General features: G+C 38.3%; 1 protein-coding gene across 4 annotated transcripts in view; it reads left to right on the top strand.

Annotated features, from left to right (window-relative positions):
• Window positions 1–26027, top strand: part of MICU1 (mitochondrial calcium uptake 1) — a 170597-nt gene that overhangs the window by 60778 nt on the left and 83792 nt on the right. For 2 of the 4 annotated variants that reach the window (XM_042457029.1, XM_042457027.1), the window contains exons 5-8: window positions 2817–2860; window positions 6944–6955; window positions 18222–18227; window positions 19507–19621. In XM_042457029.1, the coding sequence (XP_042312963.1) occupies window positions 2817–2860; window positions 6944–6955; window positions 18222–18227; window positions 19507–19621 (177 nt within the window). The remainder of the gene's footprint in view (window positions 1–2816; window positions 2861–6943; window positions 6956–18221; window positions 18228–19506; window positions 19622–26027) is intronic. The other 2 variants (XM_042457028.1, XM_042457030.1) reach the window with 2 other exon arrangements.

The raw sequence follows: 26027 nt of genomic DNA, 5'->3' as shown, positions 1-26027 counted from the left end.
TGTGTTTCAAGGCTTTTATATATAAACAAGCAGCTGGTACTATCCAGTCATGAGAACAAGTTCATTTGTCATTTGCAATGACTTGAGCAAGCATATGACTACACAAGAGTGTTTTTCTGGTCATCTGTTTGCTGAGTCATTGCATGAAGCAGAAAATGCTTAGGACCTTTCCCATATAGCGCTGTTTGAACTCTTGAACTAGCTTTGTAGAACAGTGGTTCCTTCCTCATGTAGTTACTCAGATCCATTCCTTATAAAGTTGGTGTTGAAAAGTATAATTTACCAGTGACTATAGATGGAACAGATGATGTCACAGAAGCCTCAGAGTTGTAAATAGTGAAAACTATATATGCATCTTGGTGATACCTTTCTCTTTCTTTTCTGTAGCTCTCTTTCATGGTGGCAAATGAATGCTGCTATGAAATCTCCAGTGTTGTTATCTACAGCCATACCGCTCTGTAGTTTCATCTGTTCAGATGAGATCTGTCATTGATTAAAGTTGTTTCCCCCGCCATACTGCAAATTTACTGGTTCCTTAGTAGAGTCCATGGAACAGATGTGGTTTACTCTGTATAAGACGAATGTTACTTAAAGACTGAAAGCATGAAAGATTTTGTAAATGAATCTATTAATGTGGCTTGAGTAGTCAATGGCCAATAAATGGTTTACTCTACAAGGTGGATGGAAGGCTATGAGGCAATTAGTTTATTCAAGGTGGTAATGAAGCATGACTTGTGTGTCTGTGTATTATTACAGTGCGCCACATCATACGTGGGGGCGCTTATGCAGCTTTCAGCATACGCAGAAAGCCACGCTGAAAAAGTCTCGTACACCCCGGAAGAAGTCTTGCACCATTGGCAAGATCCCATTATTTTAACGGGGCTCCAGCATATGCTGGATTTCCCTTACGCAGTGGGGTCCGGAATAGATCCCCACGTAAGGGAAGTGCCCACTGTACTTGGCAAAAAGATAGATAGTAGTAGATAGATAGATAGATAGATAGATAGATAGATAGATAGTGCTTCATTATCGAGGCTTGTAGGTAATATATTGTTTCCTATTTAAAAGTTACTGTTTAAGTAACTTGCCCTTTCCTGCTTCTCTTCTGTTTGGTTTGATCAGAGTTCAAGATGGATTAATAAAATTTATGTTTAGAGATCTTAGAAACATATGGGTTGTATCCACAATAAGTCATCCACTCGGTGCAACTGGAACCCAGTAGAATTGAGGGAAGGACATGCATTCTCCCCTCTTCTGGAGACTCCTAAGCACCCCAGAGAACATGCTCAGGGGGGTGGGAAACCATCAAGAATAGTGGGGATCTCTCAAAATGGAGAGTGGAAGAAAGTTCTGTGATGGTATCTGTGTGGCCCTTATCAGATGAGTGTGGAACTGGGGGTCTTCTGCGCTGGGCGATTCGATATTCGCGTTATTTCGCAAAGTACTGTCATACCTGGGAGTCTTCCGCATTGGAGGAGGATCAAATTGGCCAATATGCATTCGGCGAAGTGCAAATTAGTGCAGAATGTTTTGTCACACGGTGCTCAACACTGAGGATTGGCCGATTCGTATCGGCCGCCTCGCACATGCTCAGTGGTGCCTGCATGGGTTGCGACCTTAACGCTTCCAGGGTGTGAAAAGGGGAGGTCCCGTCATGACAGCCCGGTAAACAGTGGAGAGCCAGCTCATGCAACTAACAATCGCGATACAACGTGCCCATTATGTTTCCTCTCTACATTCCTGCTTGGTTTTAATGTTACCATGACCTTCCCTTGCACAAATTAGCAATGAAATGCCCGGTTCTACGTGTTGTGTGTGTGTGTGTGTGAGTGTTCTGAGTATGTATTCTGGGGGGGGGGAGAGCAGTTCCAGCGGCTGTCAAAGAGGCTGGATGGCCTCATCTAGTAAATGGGGATGCTTTGATTAAGGGCCTCCTCCTCCTCCCGGCTTGGGATCCAGCCTGGGCTGCATCCACGGCAGGGAAGGAACAGGCGCGGTGGGCCGCTAGAATCGGCGGCGATCGCCGCCCGTTCCAACGGCCTCCTCCTCCTCCTCCCGGCTTGAGAGGCGCCAGTGGCTCCCAAGCGGGAGGAGGAGGAGGAGGCTGCTGGAACCGCGATTCCAGCGGCCCCCGCGCCTCTTCCCTGCCTGGATGCAGCCGGATTGCCTCTCCAAGCGGGGGAGGAGGAGGAGGAGGCTGCTGGAACCAGCGATTCCAGCAGCCCCCGCGCCCTTTCCCTGCCTGGGTGCAGCCAGGGATGGCCTCTCAAGCGGGGGAGGGGAGGAGGAGGGACGCCGGAACCGCCACCCCCGGTTCCCTCGGAAACCGGCAAGAAGAGGAAAGACCCACCGGAAGTAAAAATTGGAATCTGGGGGTCTTGCGATGATTCCATGACTGGGTTAGTCACACAAGACCCATTAGCAATGAAGATCAACAAGAGCACCAATCCCAGGATATCGCCATATCTCCTTTTAGCAGCCACTGGCCAATACCACGCTTCCAAAAAGAGGACCAGTTTACGTTTCAGTTCGGCAGCATAGTCAGGCATTCGTTAGCGTTCGGATTGGGAAAATTAGGACACTGTGGTATGATGGTATTGTTGCAAGAAATAAAATAAAGAGAATTAGAAAAAAAAAGTGAGAAAAAAAAAAAAAGTTAAAAACTAATATGATAAGGGGCATGTGTAACCTGTTTTTTTCCACACTCATCTGATAAGGGCCTGTGTCATGTTAATGTGCAGCAGCATCATTTAACTCAGTGGCATAATATTTAAGCAGTACTACACCAATCTATTATTTCTTTTTTTCCCTTTCAGACCTAGGCCTTGATCAGTTTGTGGTAAAACGCTATGATGGAAAGGTGAGATTCTTAAAATTTTTATTGCATGCTAGTTGTTATTTTAACTACGTGAAGGATGTTTATTCTTTCTTTTATAAAACAATGTAGTAGTAAACAAAGCTGGATTAGTTTTAGAGCAGACCTTACCTGGTTTTAAATTGTTTTTATGTTGGGTAAATTGGGTAACATAAATTTTTTTTAAAGAACAGTTCTCTCTGTTCTCCAGTCCTCCAACATTTTTTCTACTCAGCCTAATCTTTTGAATGTGTAATTGCAGCAGATTTACCCATAGCATCTTATTTAAGAAAAAGCTTGTGTGTATTCTTTCTTGGATTTTTTCCCTGTTTCAGAAAAATGCAACATGTAAAACAACCCTTGTTTTTTGTGGTTAACCCTGGTTTCTTTCTCAAAAGATGAGATGGAAAGATCCCCCCCCCCCCAGATCATTATAACTGTTCTCTCACTGGGTATCAAAAACCAAAATCACATTGTTCCTTCACTCAGACATTTGTTAGATATTTGCTTCTACTAGAAAGTTGAACCTAAATATAAGAAGGAGATGCAGATTTCTAAGTTGGATTTACCTCTTTGATCACTTTTTTTTATCTCATCAAGTAATGCCCTCAGGCAGAAACAAATTTGCTTACTGCCTTATTTGCTTTCTTTGTCTTATTACTGACTGACCTTTCATTTTAATGAGCTACAATAATGCTGATGTGTTTTAAAGAGCTCATATAGAAAGTGGCTTCTGACATTCCCTCCCTTCTTTCTCCCTCTGAAGCAATCCCAGTCTGCTTGTTCTGGAAACTGATTGACTTCCCATCAGTTTACAAGCAAGGGGAGTTAAATGTGGTGCCTAGCCAAACTATTCAGCATTGTGGGCTGCAATGGACTTTTTTTTTTGTGCCTTTTCCACTCCATTCTGCTCATTGCCCAAATAGGATAGCATTGTCCTCCAGTCCAGCTGGCTGGGAGGACAGACTCTTTGGGAACAGTGGATTAGATGGTGCCAGTGTTGGGGGATGAACTGAAGCTACTGCCAGTTTTCTCTTTCATGAGAGGCTGTAGTTGAAGAACTGGCTATGAAACCTTTCTGCATGGCCATGTAACCTGACTTGCAAAATAGTTTCTTGGCCATCTTGAAATGTCAAAAAGGATTTCAAATGTTTGTGACTAATATTTGGGTAATAAAGCTAAGTGCAGTTTTGCTGGCAGTATAGATGTACAATATCACTAAAAAATTTTTGCCTCTGAAGCATAAGGGTCTAGTTAACATTATTTTACTATGACTGGTTATCTCAAAATGTAAACCATGTTGCAAATCTGGTTGTTTTTTTAAATGTATATTTTACATATAGCCTAGCTTCGCATGAGAGGCTTGCCTGAATCTGTTATGATAATATAAACCTATACAGCAAAGTAATTTCAAAACTTTTCTATTACCTTTTCATGACAATAGTACTGTATAGAGTGATTCTTTCCATATTGTTCTGTATTGCTGTTGAATAACAGAAATTCAAACTATCAGGGACTTAATCTGAAAGAGAATTCAGATGAAATGAACAATTTTTTTCATAATCGAATGTACAGTGAGTTTTCTGCACAGTCCCTCAATCAAAACATCTCCATATTTATTTTCTTTTATTCTTGACTAAATTGTCCTGATTTATTGGGATAGTTTATCATGCTTGATTTTGTAGAGTGTGCTTTCCCCCATAAAATATATAGCAACTTGAAGATGTTTGTCACGTAAGGGTGTTCACACTTTACATTCAACATAGGCACACTCTTTGTCATCTGTACATCAGTTGTTGATGTGTACACAAGAAGAGTTTTTCACATGTACCCAGATTACCGATGTGCACTATAATACAATTATTCCCAATATGATACAATTATATTTAGTCAACAATGTGATGCAGTGGTCGAAAAAAACAATGCGATTCTGAGCTACATCAACAGGAGTGTAGTGTCTGGATCAAGAGAAGTAGCAGTGACTCTCTAATCTGCTGTGGTCAGACCTCACCTAGGAAGGATATCAATGAGCTGGAATGTATTCAGAAAGGGTAACCAAGATGATCCAAGGTCTGGAAACCAAGCCTTATGAGGAACAATTTAGGGAACTGGCTATGCTTAGCTTCTTAAATTTGAACCACTGCATAAAGGAGCTTTATTAATCATTTAGGATGGAGCCATGACATTTAAAGTGGAGTCAAATTGCTTTAATTCTGCAGTGTGGCAGCAGCCTAGAAATCATCCTCCTACTCTCACCTCAGAGGTGCTGCTGGATGAAGGCTGTTTAGAGTATTAGCTGCAGTTGTCTCTTCTGCTTTTCTCTGGTTCAGTGCTATTCAAAGTGGTAGTCTGTAAACAAGTGCCAGCCTGCAAGCCGTCAGCTGTCTGGAGTGAGTTTCTAGGAAGCTGTGCAAATACACAGGCCTTGGCACATGATGGTGAGGGGGACCTCACATCAGCTAGCTTGAGAAGAACTATTCTAGTGGTTGCTTTTTATTCACTCACTCTCCTTGTACACTCTTCAGTCTTTCCTCTCTTCTATATCTTCCACACGCTTTCAGAATTTCCTCATGTCTTCACAAGGTACCCTTCTCAGAATTTCCTGTGGCAGCTCAGAAGGGACAAAAAGGGTTGTACTCCATTCAAAGAGGCTAAATTTTACAAACTGACATTGAAATTGATGTGTTGGTGCGAATATACATTCTATCTGGGTACATCTCTTCTCTGGATGTATTTATTTATTTATTCTGCCTGGTGCAAATCAGGGATGAAGTCATAGATGTACATTAGAGTTGCCTGGTGAACTAAGGGACAATATTTCTATGCCTATTATAGTTGTGTAGAAGAGGGAATTTCAAAAGGTGATGCTTCTCCCACAAGCAACAGCTGCTAAAATTCCCTCTTCTACACTGCCATTAAAGGTACAGGAGCTTTAGTTCACCTGCAACTCTAATGTGCCAGTTGTACATGTAATATGAATAAATGTAAAAAATGAATACTTCCATGTCTTACTGGGTTTCAGTGTATCTTACAGAGGAAAGTAGCTATTTGTACAACACACTTGTGCCCTTTACAGCACATTTCAGGATCAAACATTAGCACAGATTTCCAATAGGCTTCATCTGCATCCCCATACAGACAGGCCAAAAATAAAGCTGCTTTGGGTCACTTTGGAGGTATGCTGTTTAAATGATGCATGCGTCCTAAGAGTCCAGAAGCCACACCAAAGCCACACTTAAGCGGCATACCTCCAAAGTGACCTGAAGCAGCTTTATTTTGGCTTGTCTGTATGGGGCCTCAGATAGCAGACTGTGGTATATATCAATCTCAGATTTTAACTTGTGGCTAACCCTTAATCTTTAATTGCAGTGTTCAGTTTTGTTATGCTTTAGTCATAATATAGGTGACATCCATTTAAATATAATAAAATCAATTGTTAAGTATTTATGAATGGGATATGACAGTCTCTCCTGATATGTTGCACTGTGCACTGCAGTTCCCATCGTTGACAGCCAAAATAAAATTGTCTGTGCTTGCTGTGGCTGATAGGAGTTGCAGTTCAGCCAGTGCTTAGAAACATTATGGCTGTGCTTGCAGAAATTCTGAGAACTGTAGTCTATAACAATATTTTTTTTCCAATTGGCTCTTTTCCATTTGGAGGGCACCAGGTTGGGCAAGGCTGGGATATGGGATACTATGGGGAGATAGTTTTTTTCTTTCTTTCTGTGAACAAATGGCTATTGACCTCCCTGCCCATGTAAAATCTTTGTAACATATTGTGTTCGTTGGCATAAACTAGAAACATTTTATTAGTCTTTCTCTTTTTTCTTTTCTGCTATTATTACTAATCTCAATTCATTACATTTTAGCAGATAACTCTCAAATGTTACTGAGCTGTCCTTAATTTTTGGTTTTGAGGTGTGGATCCTTCCTGTACCTGGAACATTAATTGATTTTTGTTTCTTTGTTCTGTAGTTCCTCCTGTTATAATGTATTCTTTGTAATTTGTTCATTTTTATTTTTGTTCTTACAACTAGAACTTTTGCTCACTTTCTTCCCTTTCTTCCTAACCTTTTCCCCTCCCATCAGGATTTTTGGCAGGTACTGACTTGTCAGCATGTGCTTCAACCAGTTTGTGCTTCAGATCTCATGTGCACCTCCTTTTAAAAGGGACAGTATATATTTACTCTCCTTCCCCATTACTTTTTTTAAAATCTGGTTTATTTGAAGTGTGAAACAGTTTTATTTTCTAAAATATGGCAAATCAGTCTATGTCAACAAAAATGTGATAGCAAGGATTAAACGTTAGGGTATGTCATATATAGAATTAGTTTTTGGTAAATCAGCTGGATACTGTGACATTTCCCCTTCCCTTCCTTTTTGCCATTACTCTTAACTGAGTAACAGTGATTGATTCCGCTGTGTAATAAAATGAAGCAATAACCTTTATAAAATTCACTCCCTCAAGTCTATTTATTATTTTTATTATTCTGAAAGAATGGAAAAGTTGGCTTATGGGCCCACTTACATTCAGATTCCTAATTTTATGTGTGGATTCTTTTTCAAGCCTGTAGAGTCCAGCCATATATCTGTTATTAAGGCTGTTCTATATTTCTGCTCTCTACCATTAACTTGTCAAGGAACAAACAAAGAAATTTTTCACAAAACTGAGTGATCTACAATAGTTTACACTTGAGATAATTACTTCTGATTTCCATTCATATTTGAACAATTGTGTTTATAGTGCAACCCCATTCCTTTGCATTCAGCGAGATTTACTTCCAAGGAGATGTATAGAATTGCACTGCTTTTCAGGGTACATTGTGATCTCAGAATGGTTAAGCAAATGTGAGTGAATCATTCATTGACTTCAAAGAAGCTACCAAGCTAGGGAAATTAAACTTTGCATTGTGTGTTTGAATCCACTTCTTAACAGGCACCAGTGTTGGATTTCTTCCCCATATGAATATGAACTTCAGAGAAGTATTTAGCATAGGACTTTAGCACTGTGAGGAAAGGATAAAAGTTCTCCTGCTCCTTTATTTATAGAAAAACTGCAAAATTTCATTTAACTCAAAATCTGATTCAGTGTCTCTGTCATCCGAGCATAGGGTTGCCAGGCTTTTGAAACTTTAATCATGAATGGATCCTGGATCAGGAAGAGGTCTTTGTCAGGTAGACACTACAGCATATATCCTTCCTCACCCTGCAGAACCCACATTTTAGTTGCTTCAGCCTCCCCTATGGCTGACTGAGAAGTTGTAGGGTTCAGCCAGAGAGAGGTCAAATGGAAATACTATTAGCTCTTCCCATGTCATTCTGGCTTTCAGAAAGTACCAATATGCAGACATTTGACATAAGGTAACAATGAAGGTGAGCTATTGGATAACTTAAATTCAGATCTGTAGTGATAAAAGATTTCAAGATATGAAAGTAGCACAGTGATAACTTTGACTGGACCATAAGAGGTTCTGAGTTATGCAAAGGAAGAAATTTCTGAGGGTCTTTTGAACCCCGAAACCATACATTTATGTTTAACCTGAAAGCATGCACATTAAAACAACCCAGTCAAATATATTGAGTTAGCAACCATGTAGTGCCTATATATCTTGATCAGTATCTCAGAAGGAATTCAAGGACAGTCTTCCTGAGGTGAACATCAGACCGCTAAAACCTGCCTAGCTGCAGAGTTAATGCCTAGCTTATTAACATGCTTTCCTTCTGTCTGTCGCCTCATGATTTTAACTGAAAGTTACTGAGGGAATTCAAGGAAAAAGCAGGATAATGATAAAAATATGTTTCTAATTAAATGCAGTGATCTCTTTATAAAGCTCTCTAGTGCTTCTATTTGCTGATGTTTATGTCTAGCGTACTCTTTTAATGCCTTGGGGTATTTTCAAGAGAGAGAAGTCTTGCACACTGAGCAGTTCTTTTAAATAAGGCTGCATAATTTCAAATTGCAGTAGTACTGTGTTGTCTCATTGACAAATGCATACATTTGTGGAAGAAGCAATGACAGAACACTCCCTTGAGGAACGCCCTTTTAATATGACAGATTATGTCCTCAGAAAATTGGGCATTACTTGAGAAGCATTTGAACATTTTAAGAGGCTTTTTATGATGGGCTTGTCAGTTTTCTGACATCTGAATATCTGTAGTGACAGGCACAGAATTGCAATTATACTTTTAAGATATTAAGAAAGAATTTGCCCTAAAGCAGTTTTAGGCTTTGTACCCATGAATCATTTGTGAAACGTTTTTGGAAACTGCTTCCCAAAATCTGTGTCTTTGAGAGAAAGACCCTTACGCAGAAAAACTTTTTAGGATTTGCTGCCTTGCTTTTCACAACTTGAAATTCAAGTAAAATTTCCATGTAGGGCTCATACTCGCAAACCCCTCCCCAGTTTTTTTCTTTTTCAAAAAGATTTCTCAAGATTATCCAACCATATGAAAATTTGATAAAAAGTCTGTTGAAAATGAAATTGAGGCAGACACTATTCATTCTGTGAACATTTATACTGATTCCAGTGATGCTTCCTCCTGGGTAACTGCGTATACTTTTGCCTTAAAAGTACTGTATAGGATTATAGTTTTAGTTATTTTTTTTAATCCTGCCAAATGGCATGCAGATAGATGAAAGAAACAGAGGTGCTCTTCCTTACCCACCATAAATGCTTCCAGCCTTTCGCCTCTGTTAGCTGGCAGTCTGATCACACTGCTTCAGATATGACTGACCCCTGGGTAATGCAGTGTATATTACATCGCAACTGCATACTCTCCAGCTCTCCTGGTTTGGCAGAGACAGTCCTGATTAATCTTCTGTCATCCCACTTTTTCAGTTGCTTTTAAAATGTCCCAGATTCTCTCTGCTTGACTCACTTTCTACTCAACTTGCTTCAGTTGCTACAAACTGAGTTCAGTATACCAATGTAGTCTGCACTCAGTTAACTCAGCAGGAGGGAGAAAAAGAGATGGGCAGCATTTTGTCCTTCTCAGTAGGTTCAGGGGAAAACAAACTGCCACAGTCTTTCCTGGTTTGTCTATTTTTCTCATTAATAACTTTGGTCATTTTGACCACACTCTGATGTTGCTTGGTCTCACATGTCCTGGCTTTCATCTGTGAAATCCTGGAAGGTATGAAACTGTATAGAACAAACCGTGATGTATGGGGCATGTCCTAGTATGCCAACTTGCTTTGCTCAGGGAATGAGCTACAGCTGTAGGAATCTGATCGTAAATCTGGTGGCATCTCTACTAAAATAAAGAATGGCCTTCTTCCATGCTGGCACAGAGCACTAGAGGCAGCTTACTAATCTGTTATCAATAAATCCTTGCCTCTCTCAGGTACATAAATGTCTCATTCTTTTTCCTAAGATGTTTAGAGCTCAATAACAATTCTGCCATTGACCTTCTAATTCTGTCCTAATGCATGAAATTACATTGTTTTTAGAATAGACCATATGTGCAGTGTTTTTGATATTGCAGATGCCTATTTGCACATCCCCCCCACCATGCTTTTAAATTAGATTTTAATTAGATTTAAAGTAACTCTATCTGGCCTTTGAATAAATGAAAACGAATTGTATAACAAAAGAGTAAACTGGTGATATGATGACATAAGTTGCTCCTTGGGTAAAATAGTTTAGTTGAACAGATGTGCAGAACTATTTGTGAGTGGTGGAAAACATCAGTAATGGGGAATGCGAAATATATTCTGTCCCTTTTCCAAGAGGCATCTCCTTCTTGCTTTTGTTGCAAGGGTCATCCCTTGCATGATCAATTCTTGCTGGCTGTGACGGGTCTTGGGACATTGGTGTCTTGTTTTCTTCCTGACTGTAGAATGCTAGCCTTGCATTTCAGGTGCAGCTTTTTGAAATGGTGATGAATACTTGTTCTTATGCTATAAAAGGGTACATGTTCATTTCTCTTTCTAGCCTCTGAAGACCACCAATAGTACAAGTTCTCACAGGTTGTCTCTTTTCCATGTGGGTGGGAATGTCTCATCCCAGAATTTTAGACTCTGCCCCACACCATTCCTACAAAGTCTGCTTAAACTCTTTTGTAAACCTAGCGTATATAGCAAAAGAGAGGATAAAGGTGTGGGAGCAAGAGTGCAAAATATGTCTAGAAATAGTTTAATAGGTATAAACAAATCATTCTGGTTTAAAAGGATAGTTTTCACTATTTATTTTCTTTGTAGGATTGTTCAGATTTCTTAGTTTCCATAGGGAAGAAAATTTTTGCTGCAAAGTATATTACTGAAGGAAAGCCTTAAAAGGCGATGTATTGCAGTCTTACATCCAGAAACCTATTCAGTATATTTTGTATGCTGTTTCAGGGGGGAGGGGGAGAGCATAATTAAAATATAAAATTACCATAAAATAAGTAACACAATTTTTAAACAACCATAGCACAATCTGATAAAAATCTAACAGAGGAATATCCTCTAAGAATCAGTAAAGGAGCAAGAATGCATCGCTTTACCTCAGTAATATCTATCAGAGCAGTTTCAGTGCTTTTCTAAAATAAATAAATACATGTAATTAACTTACTTGGGTGATTTGTTTAAGAGCCTGACCCTGTTTCTCTCTCTCTGGCAATATTTATCCTCCTTCATGAAGTAACTCTAAATAGACACTGATCAGTGTTCATAGGTGTGTATTTGCACTGGCAAGGTCTAGACGAGAAAGACAGGTGATATCCTGAAATGTTTAGCTAGCACCATTTAACTTAACAGCAATTAAAATGGGCTAAGGAATCAAAGGACCTATTAAAGGTGTCTATTTCTTGTCTCTCTGTAGGAACTAAGTGCTATCAATTTAAAGAGTGTTATGTAGCACTTTAGAAGAGATAGCCCCTTTTACTTGAATTAGATATTTTCTAATACTTAATTCTCTAATAGATAGTAGAGATGGATACTGGCCTTTTCAATAAAGAAAATGAGGAAACACACTTTTCCTCAAATGCCCATTTGGCAACTGGGATACCTTTTGCACGGTAATGGTTGCCATCCTGAACCAGTCCGATCCTCACTTCTTAAGGGATATTCTTTTGTCTCTAGGAATTCCTACAGTTTGGCCTACGCATTAGGCATATTTCCTTAGAAGCAATTCATTGAGCTGAATCAGCAGAAATCTATTTACAGTGGACTTTTGTTATACACTGGGGCTTGGTTCCAAGATCCCCCATGGATAACACAATCCGTGGATGCTCAAGTCCCATTAAATATAATGATATAGCAAAATGGTGTCCCTTATACAAATGGAAAATCAAAGGTTGGTATTTGAAATTTATACTTTTTTTGGAACATTTTCAAACCGTGGATACTTGAATCCGTGTATAAAAATCTGTGCATAAGAAGGGCCAACTGTACTCCCAACTTCAGATTTAGAATAAATAATAATTTAGAATTCCAGGCTTAGATGCCAAGTAAAATGAGGTAACTGAAATCTGTGAACATTGGGCAGTTAACAAAATTGAAGTGGTCAACGGGGACTGAAAGAGAATGGCATTACAGCACTCAATACACACAATCTTAAGCATTCATGCTCCACCCCAATAGGTATACAGGTTCCGTAATCTGAAGTAATGCACAGAATATCAAGAATATCAAAAAGTAAACATAATTCTAAATCTAAATAATTTGAGGCTGGAGGGGAAATTTTTTAACCACATTACAACCTTTTCTACTCATGATCTGTTTTACATATTTAGATTTGGGGAAGGAAGCTATGTAATGATTGCTTAAGATTATCACACCCTTGTTGAGGGGGCAAACTACTGTAACATTAGCATTAATGGCATGGGCAAGTTCACTGAACATTCACCTCCTATTCTCATGGTACAATACAAACAGTCAATTTTCCGTGAATTTCCTGAAACACAGTTTTCTGACTGAGGTACACAGATGCTGTTTGTCAAGTTGGCTGTTTCATATATAAAATAATACTGAAGTAGGTTTCACTGAGCTCTTAAAAATGTATGCTATCATAATGAACTGGGATTGCCACCTATTTGTAATTTTTAATGTACTCATATTTGAAAAACTCTTTCCATAATGAGTCAAAAACAGATTGGATTGGATCCAAACTTAACAGTTCTGCTGACAATGGTGGAAGTGGGTAGAAGAATGGTTTTCTCTTTGATTCTCCCAACACCATTCCCATGCTATTGTGAAAGATATAGAGACCACCAATCTTCCTTGGATTGCAGGAATCTGTTTCCTTCTGAATTGAAGGGGTTGTTCCATTTACAGAGGACTATATCCCACCAATCAAAAAGGAATTTGTTCTGGTTTTCTCTCTGGACACAGAATTGTATGCCCAGACTAACATTGTTCAAACCTTTCATTAAATAATAAACAAGGTTAAAAAGAACAAGATGCAAATGTAAAAGGGCATAGTGTTAAAGGGGCAATGCTGTGATCATTCATTTTTGTTTTGTATTATATTTTTTCTACCCATAATGAAAATAGAAATATCTGTGCTGGAAAATACAGGGCTGTTATCACTATTAGATGTTGATGATCTGTTTTCTTTTAGTCAATATTCAGTTGTTAATGCAAAATTGAAACCATATGACTTATCACTATTTTTGCTGTAAGACCTTTGGAATCTTACTACAGTGGACCCTTGTTATATGCTGTGGTTTGGTTCCAAGATCCCCATGGATAACAAAATCCGTGGTTGCTCAAGTCCCATTAAATATAATGACATAGCAAAATGGTGTCCCTTATAAAAAATGGAAAATCAAGGTTTGGTATTTGGAATTTATACTTTTATAAAATAAATTTTATTATTAAAAGCAAATTAAACAAAAACAATCATAAACAAGCTTAAGCATATACATATACTTATTACATATATTACATTTCCACTGATTATCACATTTTCTCTTTTATACATATCAAAACAGAAGAGTAAGGAAATATTGTAAATAAAACCACATCCTTAGTTTCCTCATAGGATTCCACAATTTAACTATCCTTACTTTACTTACCTAACTGATACCACCTACTTAAACCTTTCCAAGTTTTCTTCTTAACACTCACTGCTTTCACCTTATTCTCTTTCTTTATTTTTCTTTAATCTTCCACACCTCTAAATTTATGTCTTGACCATTTGTTTAGTCCATTCTTATCTTACCTTATGCAACCCTACACAAGCTTTCTCCTACCTTCTCAAACCCTCTAAACTTACTATATCCCTTTCTGCTTTCTTTCTGTTCTTCCTTCCTATTTGCCTGATCTACTCTTCTGGTATGAATATTCCTTATTTGTTCTCACTTCAATATCTTCTCATTCTTCACATCTTCTTTCAAACTCATTCATACAAACTGACTTCCATCCTACCAATATTTGTCTAATTTGTGGGGTTTTTTTTTTACTTTCTTATCTCGGTATTTACTAGTGGGTCCAATTGCCTTTCAGTTTAATATAAATGAGTAGTCACTATTTTACCCAAATTTACTTCTAGAAATTTGATTACGTCACCCCATTCTTCCGAGAATTGGTCCTTAATTTTATCTCTTAATGCCTGCATTAATTTATCCATTTCCACTCCATCATATAATTTTATCATCCAATCTTATTTTGGCGGCATATCCTTGCATTTCCATTTTTGAGCGGAGCATACACCATGTAAAATACAACTTTTTCTTGTTTAATACTAATTTCATCACCAAATATCTCTAATAGATAAAATTCTGGTTTTAATTGTAATTGAACTTTCAAAACGTCTCCAATAAAATTTTTATCCTTGACCAGTAATATTTTCAAACTGTGGATGCTTGAATCCATGTATAAAAAAATCCGTGTATAAGAAGGGCTGACTGTAGTTTTACTTTATTTGTGTCAGGAAAAGTGTGACTGTTCATAATTTGTGAGGTCAAAAGGTGGCAATCCTACTTTGAACTAATACCAGTTTTGAAACCCTCAAACATTTTCTTCCTTCATACAGAGGACAACTATCCAGCTATATCTATAAATTATATTTCTTTATTCAAGTCTACATACATCTTGCCTTGTAACAGCCAGATGAATAAAATAATTTTGTATTTCTGCAAAGATCTGTTTGGGATGTAAATATGCATATGTTTAAACCCTGGTGAACCATTGCCATTCTACAGAGTCTATATAGGGCTCAACAAATTTGATAGATCCAGGGGTCAATTATTTCCTTGATGAATTTGTGGTGACCACGTGGACTTCCAAAATGCCCCAAAACAAAGATCACAATTAACCTGAAGTGTCCGGAAATCCATTACAGCATTTCAAAATGCTTTATTTTCAGATAAGTAGTGCAGTGGATGTCCTGCAACCTGTTTAAGAGTGAAGCATCTGCTTCTGGAGGCTTCCAAGAGAGGCAGCTCATTTTCCACACCCACACATACACTGGTGTTCAGGACTAGAAAAACAGCTTTGAAGGACCACACTTTGCCCATCACAGTCTGGAGATAAGATACAATATTGTAAGCAATATTGATGGGCCAATATTAAATGAACCAGATGGATCATTCTGGACATAGAAACGTTACCTTTTTTGAACAACAACAAATCCCAGAATTTCTTAGGCAATGGCAGTGCTGGCTGCGGGGAGGCATTTTAATCCATTTCCCTCCCTGAAACTGGTCTGACTATACAAGACAGTTTCTCATATTACAGTATTGCAGTTAAAAGTGAGACACAACATTGAAAATATTCGGGGGTGTTTGAAAACATCTTATTTTTGTCACTGTAGGGGCTACAGTCTTGACTTGAATGACCTGACCAGTAAGCCTTCTGTCAAGAGCTCCATTTCTGTAGTATACCTAGAGCCCAGTTTTTGAGAAGCATTTGCTCTCTTTTTCTCTATCGTCACAAGATGCTGGCTCAGGATTGCTGTACCTCAAGTACTTGGGAATGGGTTGAAAAAAATTGTTTCTTTGCCTCGCTTCTCAAAAAGGAGCTTATCCTAATACACCCCCCCCCCCCCCCCCCCGCTGGTCCTGGCTTTCCGAAATGAGTTCAAGGGTTGTATGTGGAATTCTCCCCTTAGGTTACAACATGACTGGGGCTACATTACCATCTTACTTTGGAAAGTGAACACTTTGAAACATTGCCTTCAGTGATTCTATTTAATGTGTTGGACAAAATGGGTATTTATTTGCAAGCATATTTGCTATCATTTTGACAGATGGACTGTTTTTGTTATATCTGAAAGTAGCTATTCACTTTTCGTGCATGGTCCATGAACAGCAGCATCTGCAAGAAGCATTGCTTTGATTGTTCTCTGAGCTGGCGATTTAAATCCATTTTGCAGAAAATGATTTGTTAACCTCTTCTGCTGTATATGCATATTCTTGCTTGTGTCCATATTTATAATGAAAGAGTATTCAACTATACAGTACATGTGTATGTTTGTATGCTTGTCTTGTATGCTTGAGTCTAACAAGATTGTATTACTCTAGGAATATTATTTTAAATAAGCTCTTTCCTAACAGATTGATCACTTTTGCATACTTAGCTGTAAGTTGAACTTCAGACAACACTCTGAACAATACCCTGATGATTGATTTGGAAAGTCCTTTATTTGTTCATTTTTAATTTATTTTGTAGTTTTGGTAAAAAGAAATTCTCTCTCTCTCTCTCTCTCTCTCTCTTTCTTTTTCTTTTTTCTTTTTTTTCCTTTTCTTTTTGGAACAGGGAGTTTTGTATAATTTGACAAACAAACTTAGATTAGCACTGGAACTGGAAAATATCATCCAGATGCAAAAAGACCTGCCAGTCTGGAGGGTTGTACTGAAGCCAACATACTATTAACTGTAATGATTTGTACTAACTTTCATGTATTATGAGAAGCAACCTAGTGTATTCAATACTAACATGATACAGTTTACTGTACTGCTTTTCTTTCTATCACCATTTGCATGCTGATTTTGCTTCTTAATAACTTGCCTTAGATTTCAAGAGTTAATAATGCATTGTGCAGCAGCATTTAAAAAAAACAAGCAGGAAGGATAATCAGAGGAAGATGGTGTTGAAATTTACAGAGCTCAGTTTTATACACAAGAGAGAATAGTATTTAATAGAGAGTGCTTGAGCAATTGATTTTATGCCTGTAGAATTAATACTCTACAGAGCTGCAGAAAGGAATAAGAATAGAGAAGATCTCTCAGAATGTGGTGTTCAGGAACCAAAACTCCAATATGTATTTTATATTCTCACCATGTTTAAGTACAGTAATTCCAATCATAATATATCAATCGCTGTTGCATCAGTCCAAGGAAAAAATACAGAACAAATTCCAGTAAAAGTATGACATAATAAATTTCTGATCATTTTGAGCGAACACTGTTCTGTTCCTGGTCTAATGATTTCCTAAGAATTACATTACTTGGAAAAACAAGGGGCTGGGGGCAACTGGATGATTATTGATGGGTTTCCCTTCGTTTCATTTCAAAAATATAGCTCATTAATTCCTTTGGCATGTTTACATGCTTTTATATGCTTAAATAGGTTGGGATGCAGGTTCACAGAGATGTAGCTGAAAGAAACTCATTTTGAGATGTGTGACACGAACATACAGTGGGCCCTTGGTATCAAGTGAATTTTGGTTCCTGGACACGCACACACACACTGTAGATACCCAAATCCATTGATGTTCAAGTCCCATTATCCATAATGGCTTAGCAAAATTGTGCCCTTATATAAAATCAAAGTTTCCTGTTTGGAATTAAAACACAGAACAAAAAAATTTTCAAGCCGTGGATGCAGAATCCCAGAATGGGCTGAGAAGTGAGCAAACACATGTTTACTGAAAAAGCACTTAATCCCATTTTTCATTAGGATGACTTCTGAGCTTCTCTAAAAGTGTTTACACTGATAACTGGTTCAAATACTTGTTGCAATTTCTCACTTGACATTTTGACAATCTTGTTTTCTCAAAAGAATTGTGTGTCCCTTTGATAGATTGTGGGTTTGATAAGAACTTGTAATTATGATCAGTGTGATTACTCTTTCCCATTGTCACTTTGGGAACTAGATAATTCCTGGTTTTTTATTTAATGCTTAAAATACCCGATAATGCCTGGCTTTAATCTAATTTTTAAAAGTGTATTCAGTTTAAGTCCAGTGAATTCTTTGACACAGAAATAATACAATTGCCTTGATAGGCATCTGAATGTATGAGACAATCAGCTTTTGCTGAAATTCATGTCCATATTTCTTAATTAAGAACATGAAGTATCAGGATAGTTAATTGCTCCAGATTTTCTTTGTTCATCAGATGTAACATATCAGCAGATAGTGTGATAATTTTGATGTGCTTTAAGTGTCATTGCTTAACAAATTGTCTTTCCTTTATCTTGTATATGATGGGATCCTCGCTAGACAGAGGTAACAGATAGGGGACAGTTGTATAACTGGACCCTGGTGTGCTGTTGGTGGTGTCCTTTGTTTCCTAAACTGTTCCTAAATTTCAGCTTGCTATTTTTGTGCATCTCTGCCTGCATGTTTCAAACACATTAACCACAGCTCCACTTTAATATTTTTCTTTCCCTTCTCTCTGTGAGGTGTGTGTGTGCGTGTATGTGTGTGATATGTTTTCTAATTCTATTGAAATAGTTTGCTACTTTGAAAACTTAGAACCCAATCTCTAACCCACTTAGTGCATCCTTTCTGGCCTTTAAAACTTCAGAAGAGATTTTTAATGTCTTTCAGTTTCATAGTGAAATTTAGGAAAGCCATGTGCTCATCACAAGAATTCTGCTTCTTAACCATGGTCTTGACATGGTCATAGACTTATGCTTCTATCACATTCTTTCCTCCTGTTGGAGCAAATGTCTTTTCTTCAATTTTTCCATTCCTAGTGTTGAAAAAAGTTTTGTTTTATGTGTGTGAAACCTGATTAAGAGTAACCTTTGAAACCATGATCTGCAAACACACTTCAAGCTATAGTTAGAATTTCTTGTTTTAGAGGATAGCATCAACCATCTACTATCAACACAAAATAATGATTAAACTTGGGTGAAAACTAAGTCCTTGACTTACTTCCAATATCTTAAGAGTATTTAAGAATTAGGTACCATTGTTTCTGTACCTGGCCTTCATTTCAACAGGTGTAATTCTGTCATTGAACAATGGGGAAATGGTCGCTGTTTAGTTTATTCAAAACAGAGGTGCTCATTCCTAGTTACTAATACATTATTTTTAAAGAAATGTAGATTCACAGAACTGTCAGTAAAATGCCTTCCTGACAGTATATAAAAATGGCAACAGAGAATCTTTGGAATACGTTGTCATTCAAGCTGTTAAATTGATAAGAAACAGCAAGCCCTGTCTTGACTTGACATTTATAGTTTGAAGGTATTAACAATACAGTCCTATGCATATTTACTCAGTAGAAAGCTCCACTGTGTTTTCTCTCAGATTTATATGTATAGAATTGCAGTGTGTTGCACATTATAGAATAAGTTTTTGATTCTTAGCTTTTAATCTTCAAGAAACATCTGACAAGTTTAAAGACCAGAAAGATGTCTCGAATGATAACAACAGGGATATATCTGGGAACATGAATCGTTAGAGGTAACATTTAAAGTGAAAAGCTGATATACTATATTTACTGACTTTATTTTTCTTTTCTTGGGGTCGTGGTACTGTTGATTTCTTAAAATAGAGAATCTCCCAGGAACGTGAGAAGTTTGCTGATGAAGACAGTATCTTTTATGCACTTGGAGAATGTGGTCTGATCTCCTTTTCTGACTACATCTTCCTCACAACAGTCCTCTCTAGTAAGTGCATGTTTTTGTTGCATACTATTTCCTTCATATAATTGACTTTAATACACCATCAGTGGGACTGGTGGTAGGTCAGGCCATTAAATGCATAATTAAAGCTTACAGTTGTAAACTGCTTAGACACTGCTTAGGCGGTATGAAACAGTATATAAATGAAGCTTGTTTGTTTTAAAATGAAAAAGTCTGTGTTCCTATGCCACCTGAATGCTAATCATCTTGGATGCATGGCACACAGAGAACGACAGGAATCCAGAAGATGTATTCTGTGCTAGGGAGAGATGATGTAGCTAATGGCAAAACCATGAGTATAAGCAGTGACTCCGGATACCCCCCTATGTCCCATCTCATCCATGATTTCTTGTCTCTCACCTTCATTCTGCAATACTTGAATTGATGATTACTGAAATAATGTATCTGAAGCACTCTGATCACTTGAATTAATAGCACAGTTAGATCAGAATCCCAGGTTTATAGCTCAAATAGTTACCTTTTGTACAGCTGCCATCACTTGCCAAAGATCATTGCCAAAATAATAATATCTTGGTATTCTTCATGGTTTTTATACTTTTTATAAAACTTGATAATACTCTACTCCAGCAAGTCTTAACCTGTTATCAGTAGGCCTTGGGGGGGGGGGGGGGGGGTATCTTGTGATTTTCTCACAGGAGAGCTACAGAGGCCAACTATCCTCCTTTTGCCTTCTCAAGGCCTGTTGGGCTCAACCTCATACTGAAAAGTAGGGAGTCAAAGCGAGGAGGAGGAGGAGGAAGAGGAGGAGGAGGAGACAGAGAACTACATCCCTACTGCCAGCCCAAACAGCAACAGCATTCCTCTGCCTTTACTTTATTACTTTATCACAATCGAAGACCAGCATAAAAGAAACAAAAAACTTTAAAACAGTAAAGTTAAAAATAATGCATTTATAATAATACATTAGTATTACATTAAAAAAACAATGCAGTAAAACAATGCATACTTGGGGTCTGCCCACTGAAATTAAAATAGATCAGTGGTGGCGAACCTATGGCACACATGCCAGAAGTGGCACTCAGAGCCCTCTCTGTGGGCACACACTCTGTCACCCCAGCACAGAGATCGCCAGAGTTTGTTACTAGAAAACCAGAGAAATGTGATACTTCGTGATAAATAAGTGGGCTTTGGGTTGCAGTTTGGGCACTCTGTCTGTAAAAGATTTACCTTCACTGAAATAGATTAATTCAACAATAAAATGAATTAAAATAAGAATAAGGAACAACTTTTGTCAGTAGGATTAAGGCTACCTCCCTGCTCTCTCCATGTTTTGCTTGGGCCTTCCCAGCCCTCCCTGCCTTGGCCGTTTCCTCTTTAGTTCCTCCAGGAATTCCAGAAGAAAAGGGCAAGAAGATGCCTTGGCCAAACAAGTCCCTGCAGCCCTGGCCAGGTGTTCCTCTTCACTCTCTGGTTCCCTCCCTCCTTTCTTGCCCATCACTTTACTCTGGAGCAAAACTAAAAAAGTCAACAAAAGAAAAAACGGTTGTGCAAAATGGCAAGCTTTGAGGCTGCCGGTATGCACAGTATTGGAGGCAAAGGGAAAATGTCTTCTGGAGTGAAATCTTCCTTCAGAGTACCAAATAACAGTATTACCATTCTTTTAGCACAAGTTTAATTTGGCACCCTGGTGTGATTTCTTGATACTGCTGAATTCTCATCAGGATGTGCAAACTGTTGCATTACCAACCTGCCTTTCCTAACTGTCTTTTCTGTTGCTGCTGTGGGTCTGCAGTGATTTCTGCAGTGCTTCTGGCACAATCACGATGGTGTCTTTAAACTTCCTTAACCACAGTTGTGACCTGTAAAGAAATAATTAGTCATTCCTTGTAAAGAAATTAACCATTAAGAATAAAATCACTTGAATATTAATACATTACTAAGTAATGGAATGCTAATGAACTACTAACATGTAGTAACAATTTCACATTACAGTCAGACTTCAACTTTCATGGGTTTAACTTTCATGAATTTGATTATTCATGACTTTGCCATCAATAATTAAATGGGATATATATTTTTTTGCAGTTTTGCAGCCTGCTGTGGAAAATTGCAGGTGACACGCATAGACTAAAGAATGTAAAGAAAACTTTAAAAAAAGTTTAGTAAGTCATAAATGCATACCAAGTATCCCTGCTTTCCCTTTCTACTCCTGGAGCCTCATCCATCACTTGTCACTCAGCCACAACACTTTCCTCCTCTGGCCATATTTGGGACTACAAGGCCCAGCATAACCAGAAGGGCAGAAGTGATGCTTTGCTTGGGCTCCTTAGCCCATAAAGAAAGATAGGAATTTACACTGAGTTAAGGTTTGGGGAACTTAAAGATATTCACAGTTTTCTCACTTTGGTTGAGGTCTTGTGTCCCTAACCCTCACGAATGTGGAGGGTCAGCTGTAATTCTTTTTAATTATTTTTATATCCTAGCTTTTACTGAGCACAGGTTTACTTAAAAACAAATATGGTTTAATTTGGAAAGGCTGCCACTCTGTATACACTTATCTGGGAAGAAGAACTGTTGACTCAGAGTGCATCTTACAATGTAGAAATAATGCTGTTTGGCACCACTTTAAGTGCTGTAGTTCCATTCTATGGAATCCTGGAATTTGTAGTTATGCATGATCTTCAGGTTTCTCTGCCAAAGAATGCTAGTGCCTCATAACTAGAAATCCCAGGATTCTCTAGGATGGAGCCATGGCAGTTAAAGTGTCAAACTGCATTATTTCTACAGTGTAGATGCACCCTTAGTGGGGCCTACCTTTGACTAGACATATATATATGGACTTGTACTGTTCAAAATTTATTTTAACTTATTGAATAGAATCTGTTCTTTTGACTGGATCTATGTAAATCATAAGCAGGGAAATGGCAACTTGAAATACTTCTGTAAATGGTGTGGAAAATGGGGCTTGTTGTGGTTATATTTAAATTCAGATTTAATCAGTTATGTTATGTTGCTTGTTGGCACTACTCAACACAACTGTATGAGTTTTTGAAAGCTAATTACAACCAAGGAAAATTAAGTGTCAAAATTAAGATATTTGATGCTATCTAAAGCCTTCAGTCTGCCACCTCCATTCCCTTCTGTTACAGAATATTAGCCTTTCATTGTTGCCCCCTTGCGATGATTTTTCTAAAAATTATATTGGTCTGTGAATATTTGAAAGTGAATATTTTATGTAATCCCAAGGGTAGGATTATGAGGCATTAGTTCAATAAGGCAAAGAAAATGGGCTGAAGTTATTCTTTTTGTTAATACCGCAGTGCTCATCAGTTGGCCAGGGCTTAAATAAAACTCATTTGCATTTTACAAGCAGGGAGCTGTTCCCATACTGCATAGAAAATGAAGTCTGTCACCATATTTTATTTATAAGTAATTTACGGCTCCCCTGCAGTCTGTTTTCTTAGTCTGTCCTGTGTTTCTATTATCCCCATCCCGCCAAAGAGATAATAAAATAACATTTTAGAATGTGTCAATATTTCTAGCCTTCTGTTAAAGGATGCTATGGCAAAATAGCTTGGAGGACACTGCACCACTTTCATGGCATTGGCTGCTCCTCAATTCAAATTATTATCAGAGCTGTTTGAATTTCCTCAACAATGAAGTACAAGGTTAAATGAAATAAGATGAAATTTCCCTTTTTACCTTCTCAGAAATGAATTGGGAGAAATTGCATCTGGCTTGGTGGTGGATTTATATTTTTTTGGAAATGGAGTTATAGAAAAATAATATAGGAAGCATGACACTGACAAAATCGACAGGAGTAAAAATCCTTTGTTATTTCTTTTACATCCCAGACCTAACCATATTTACTTGAAAGTAAGTCTCACTGATCCTAGGGTGCTTCTACACTGCAGAAATAATGCAGTTTAACCACCACGTCAAGTGTTGTAGCTCCATCCTGTGGAATCCTAGAACTTGTGGTTTTACAAAGTATTTAGTCTTCTCTACCAACGAATTCTGATGCCTCACAAAACTACAAATCCCAGGATTCTGTAGGATGGAGTCATGGCAACTAAAGTAGTGCACAGTGCATTATTTCTACAGTATAGATACACCCACAGTCAAAGTAGATTCTGAGTAAGGATGCTTAGGTTTTCAGACCTACAACTATTGTTTATCTCAACCTGCAAGACTAAGGTAGGTTACAAAGGAAAGAGCTGTGTCCTAGTCTACTCAGATTAATAGTAGAAGAGAAGAACATAGAGGCGGGTTACAAACCGCCACTTACGACGCGCTCTGTGCGTGCTAGGGTTAGGAAGGGGTGTGGTAGGGTTAGGAAGAGTTGCCCCTTCCTAACCGGCCCCTGCCCCAACATGTGCGGAGCGCGTCATAAATGGCGGCGCCCATCCACATGGGTGCCGCCATTTTGATGTCTTGAACGCATAGCGTCCATATGTGTTGTGACAGAAGTGACGCCGCGAGGGCGCACTTCGCCCCTCGCGGCGCCACTTCCGCGTTTTGAAAAGGAGCGCCATTTCAGCGCTCCTTTTTCGCTGCGCTGGGAAGCCTCACGGTCTGGCCGCTGGGGCTTCCCTCCACAGCGAATGGCGGCGGCAGCAGACCGCCTGCTTCAGGGCGGTCTGTAACGCACCAGAGACTAGCAGAACAAGCTTTATCTTACCCTCTACCAGTGTGAACACAGACAGAAGAAAATACTTGCTATACAATTGTTTAAACAAGTCTGTAGAAAAACATTGGTACATTCTGTTACAAATACACTGTTTCTTGGATTCTGTATATGAATAGTTATATGTGTATCTTAGTGATAGATGTGACTTTATTAGTCTGAGAAGACCTGTTTTCTTTGTGTCACTCATAACAAGTCCTAGAATTAAACCCTTTCTGTCTATTCTTCAAGTTTTCATGGATGCCCTTTCATGACTATATAATGAGGAGGTAATTTGGAGAAGGAACATTAAGTGCTGTAGTGGATTAGCATGGTGTATTAATTTGAATGGCTTTAAACTGTATCAAATGTGTAGCCAAAAAACACTAAAGTCACTTGCTTTCATTTGTTTCCCCATAAATCTGAGTTTTCCCAGTCTGCACCCAGTTTGCCTGCAGGAAAACTTGCAGAGATTTATGTATGGCTGGAAATCCGAGGTTACTAGTTGCAATTCTTGGCTGTAAAATGTAGTAGTCATTCTATGGTTAGTTTTCTAAAAACTACTCTTCACGTGCTTGCTGTTTAAAACTGAATTAAACAGTGACTCTAATTTACTTTTAAAAATGTACATCTGAATACCACAGACTGATAGTACATCTATGCAGAATACATTAGATAGTGAGGCTACACACACCCAATGACTATAAAAATAACTAAAAGCACCAATAGATGCACTATAAAAGGTGTGAGGGTATACATTGCAGTCATAATGAAACTAAGGCCCTATGCAGACCAACTTTAAAGGCTGGCTTGGGGATGGAGTCGGGGTTTAGCATCCACATGACACATGCCCCGACTGCGCCCCCCAGAGCGGCGTGATGCTACCCGCCTCTCCATATGGTGTGTGGCGTCACAGCACTCCTCTGCCGCTGCATCCACACAGCTTCTTAGTTATGTCTTAGATATTCTTTGGAAAAAATAATTAATTTAAAGTAACTTGTTATTGGAAACTGCCTACTTCCAAGATTTGATTAGGACAAGATTTCTCAAGCCATAAAAACAAGCTATGGGAAACGGGCTTATGTATATCTCCCATCATCATTCCTATGCATTGCATGCTGCTCTCTACATAGATAGAAAGAATATTCAAAAATATTCAAATAATAGTGAAACAAATGGGTTTCCTAAATGTCAGATTCTGGTGAAGAGAATCCTGGGTTTAGGATAAATAACAGCTTGGAAGTATAACACTGAGGGACTGGGGGTAACTCTTTTTCTCTGCACCATTTCTCTCTGATTGATCCAATCAGAGGGAAATGGTGCTGGGGGAAAGAGTTACCCCCAGTCCCTCAGTGTTATACCCCTGCTTTGCGTTTGTTAAAATGGGAAATCCAAATCAAATCATAGTTTGAAAAGTGTAAAGAAACCCTGCTCAGACTGGCAGATTTCTTCTGTAAGCCGTGTATTTCATATAAATCAGTCACCAGCATACTGGCAGGAAGGATTCTTAAATGGAGAATAAAAACTGATCCATTTTCTTTCCCTTCATGAGGGAAATTAACACCTTACGTGCCCTTCAATATCACAAGAAAATCTGAGGTATAGTAACATCTTTGGTAACATCTGCAATCCACTAGTTACTGGGTGTCAGCAGAAGATTTTACCATATTGTTTGCCTTAAGTATATTTGTTAGATTCAGGGCAGAAAATAATGATGGGTTAGTAGCAATATTATTATACAGGACTCTGCTGAAATCTTTCTAA

This window comes from Sceloporus undulatus, chromosome 3 (genome assembly GCF_019175285.1).
Source record: "Sceloporus undulatus isolate JIND9_A2432 ecotype Alabama chromosome 3, SceUnd_v1.1, whole genome shotgun sequence".
In the NCBI taxonomy this organism is placed as follows: domain Eukaryota; kingdom Metazoa; phylum Chordata; class Lepidosauria; order Squamata; family Phrynosomatidae; genus Sceloporus; species Sceloporus undulatus.
This window is presented reverse-complemented; position numbering and strand designations above follow the sequence as displayed.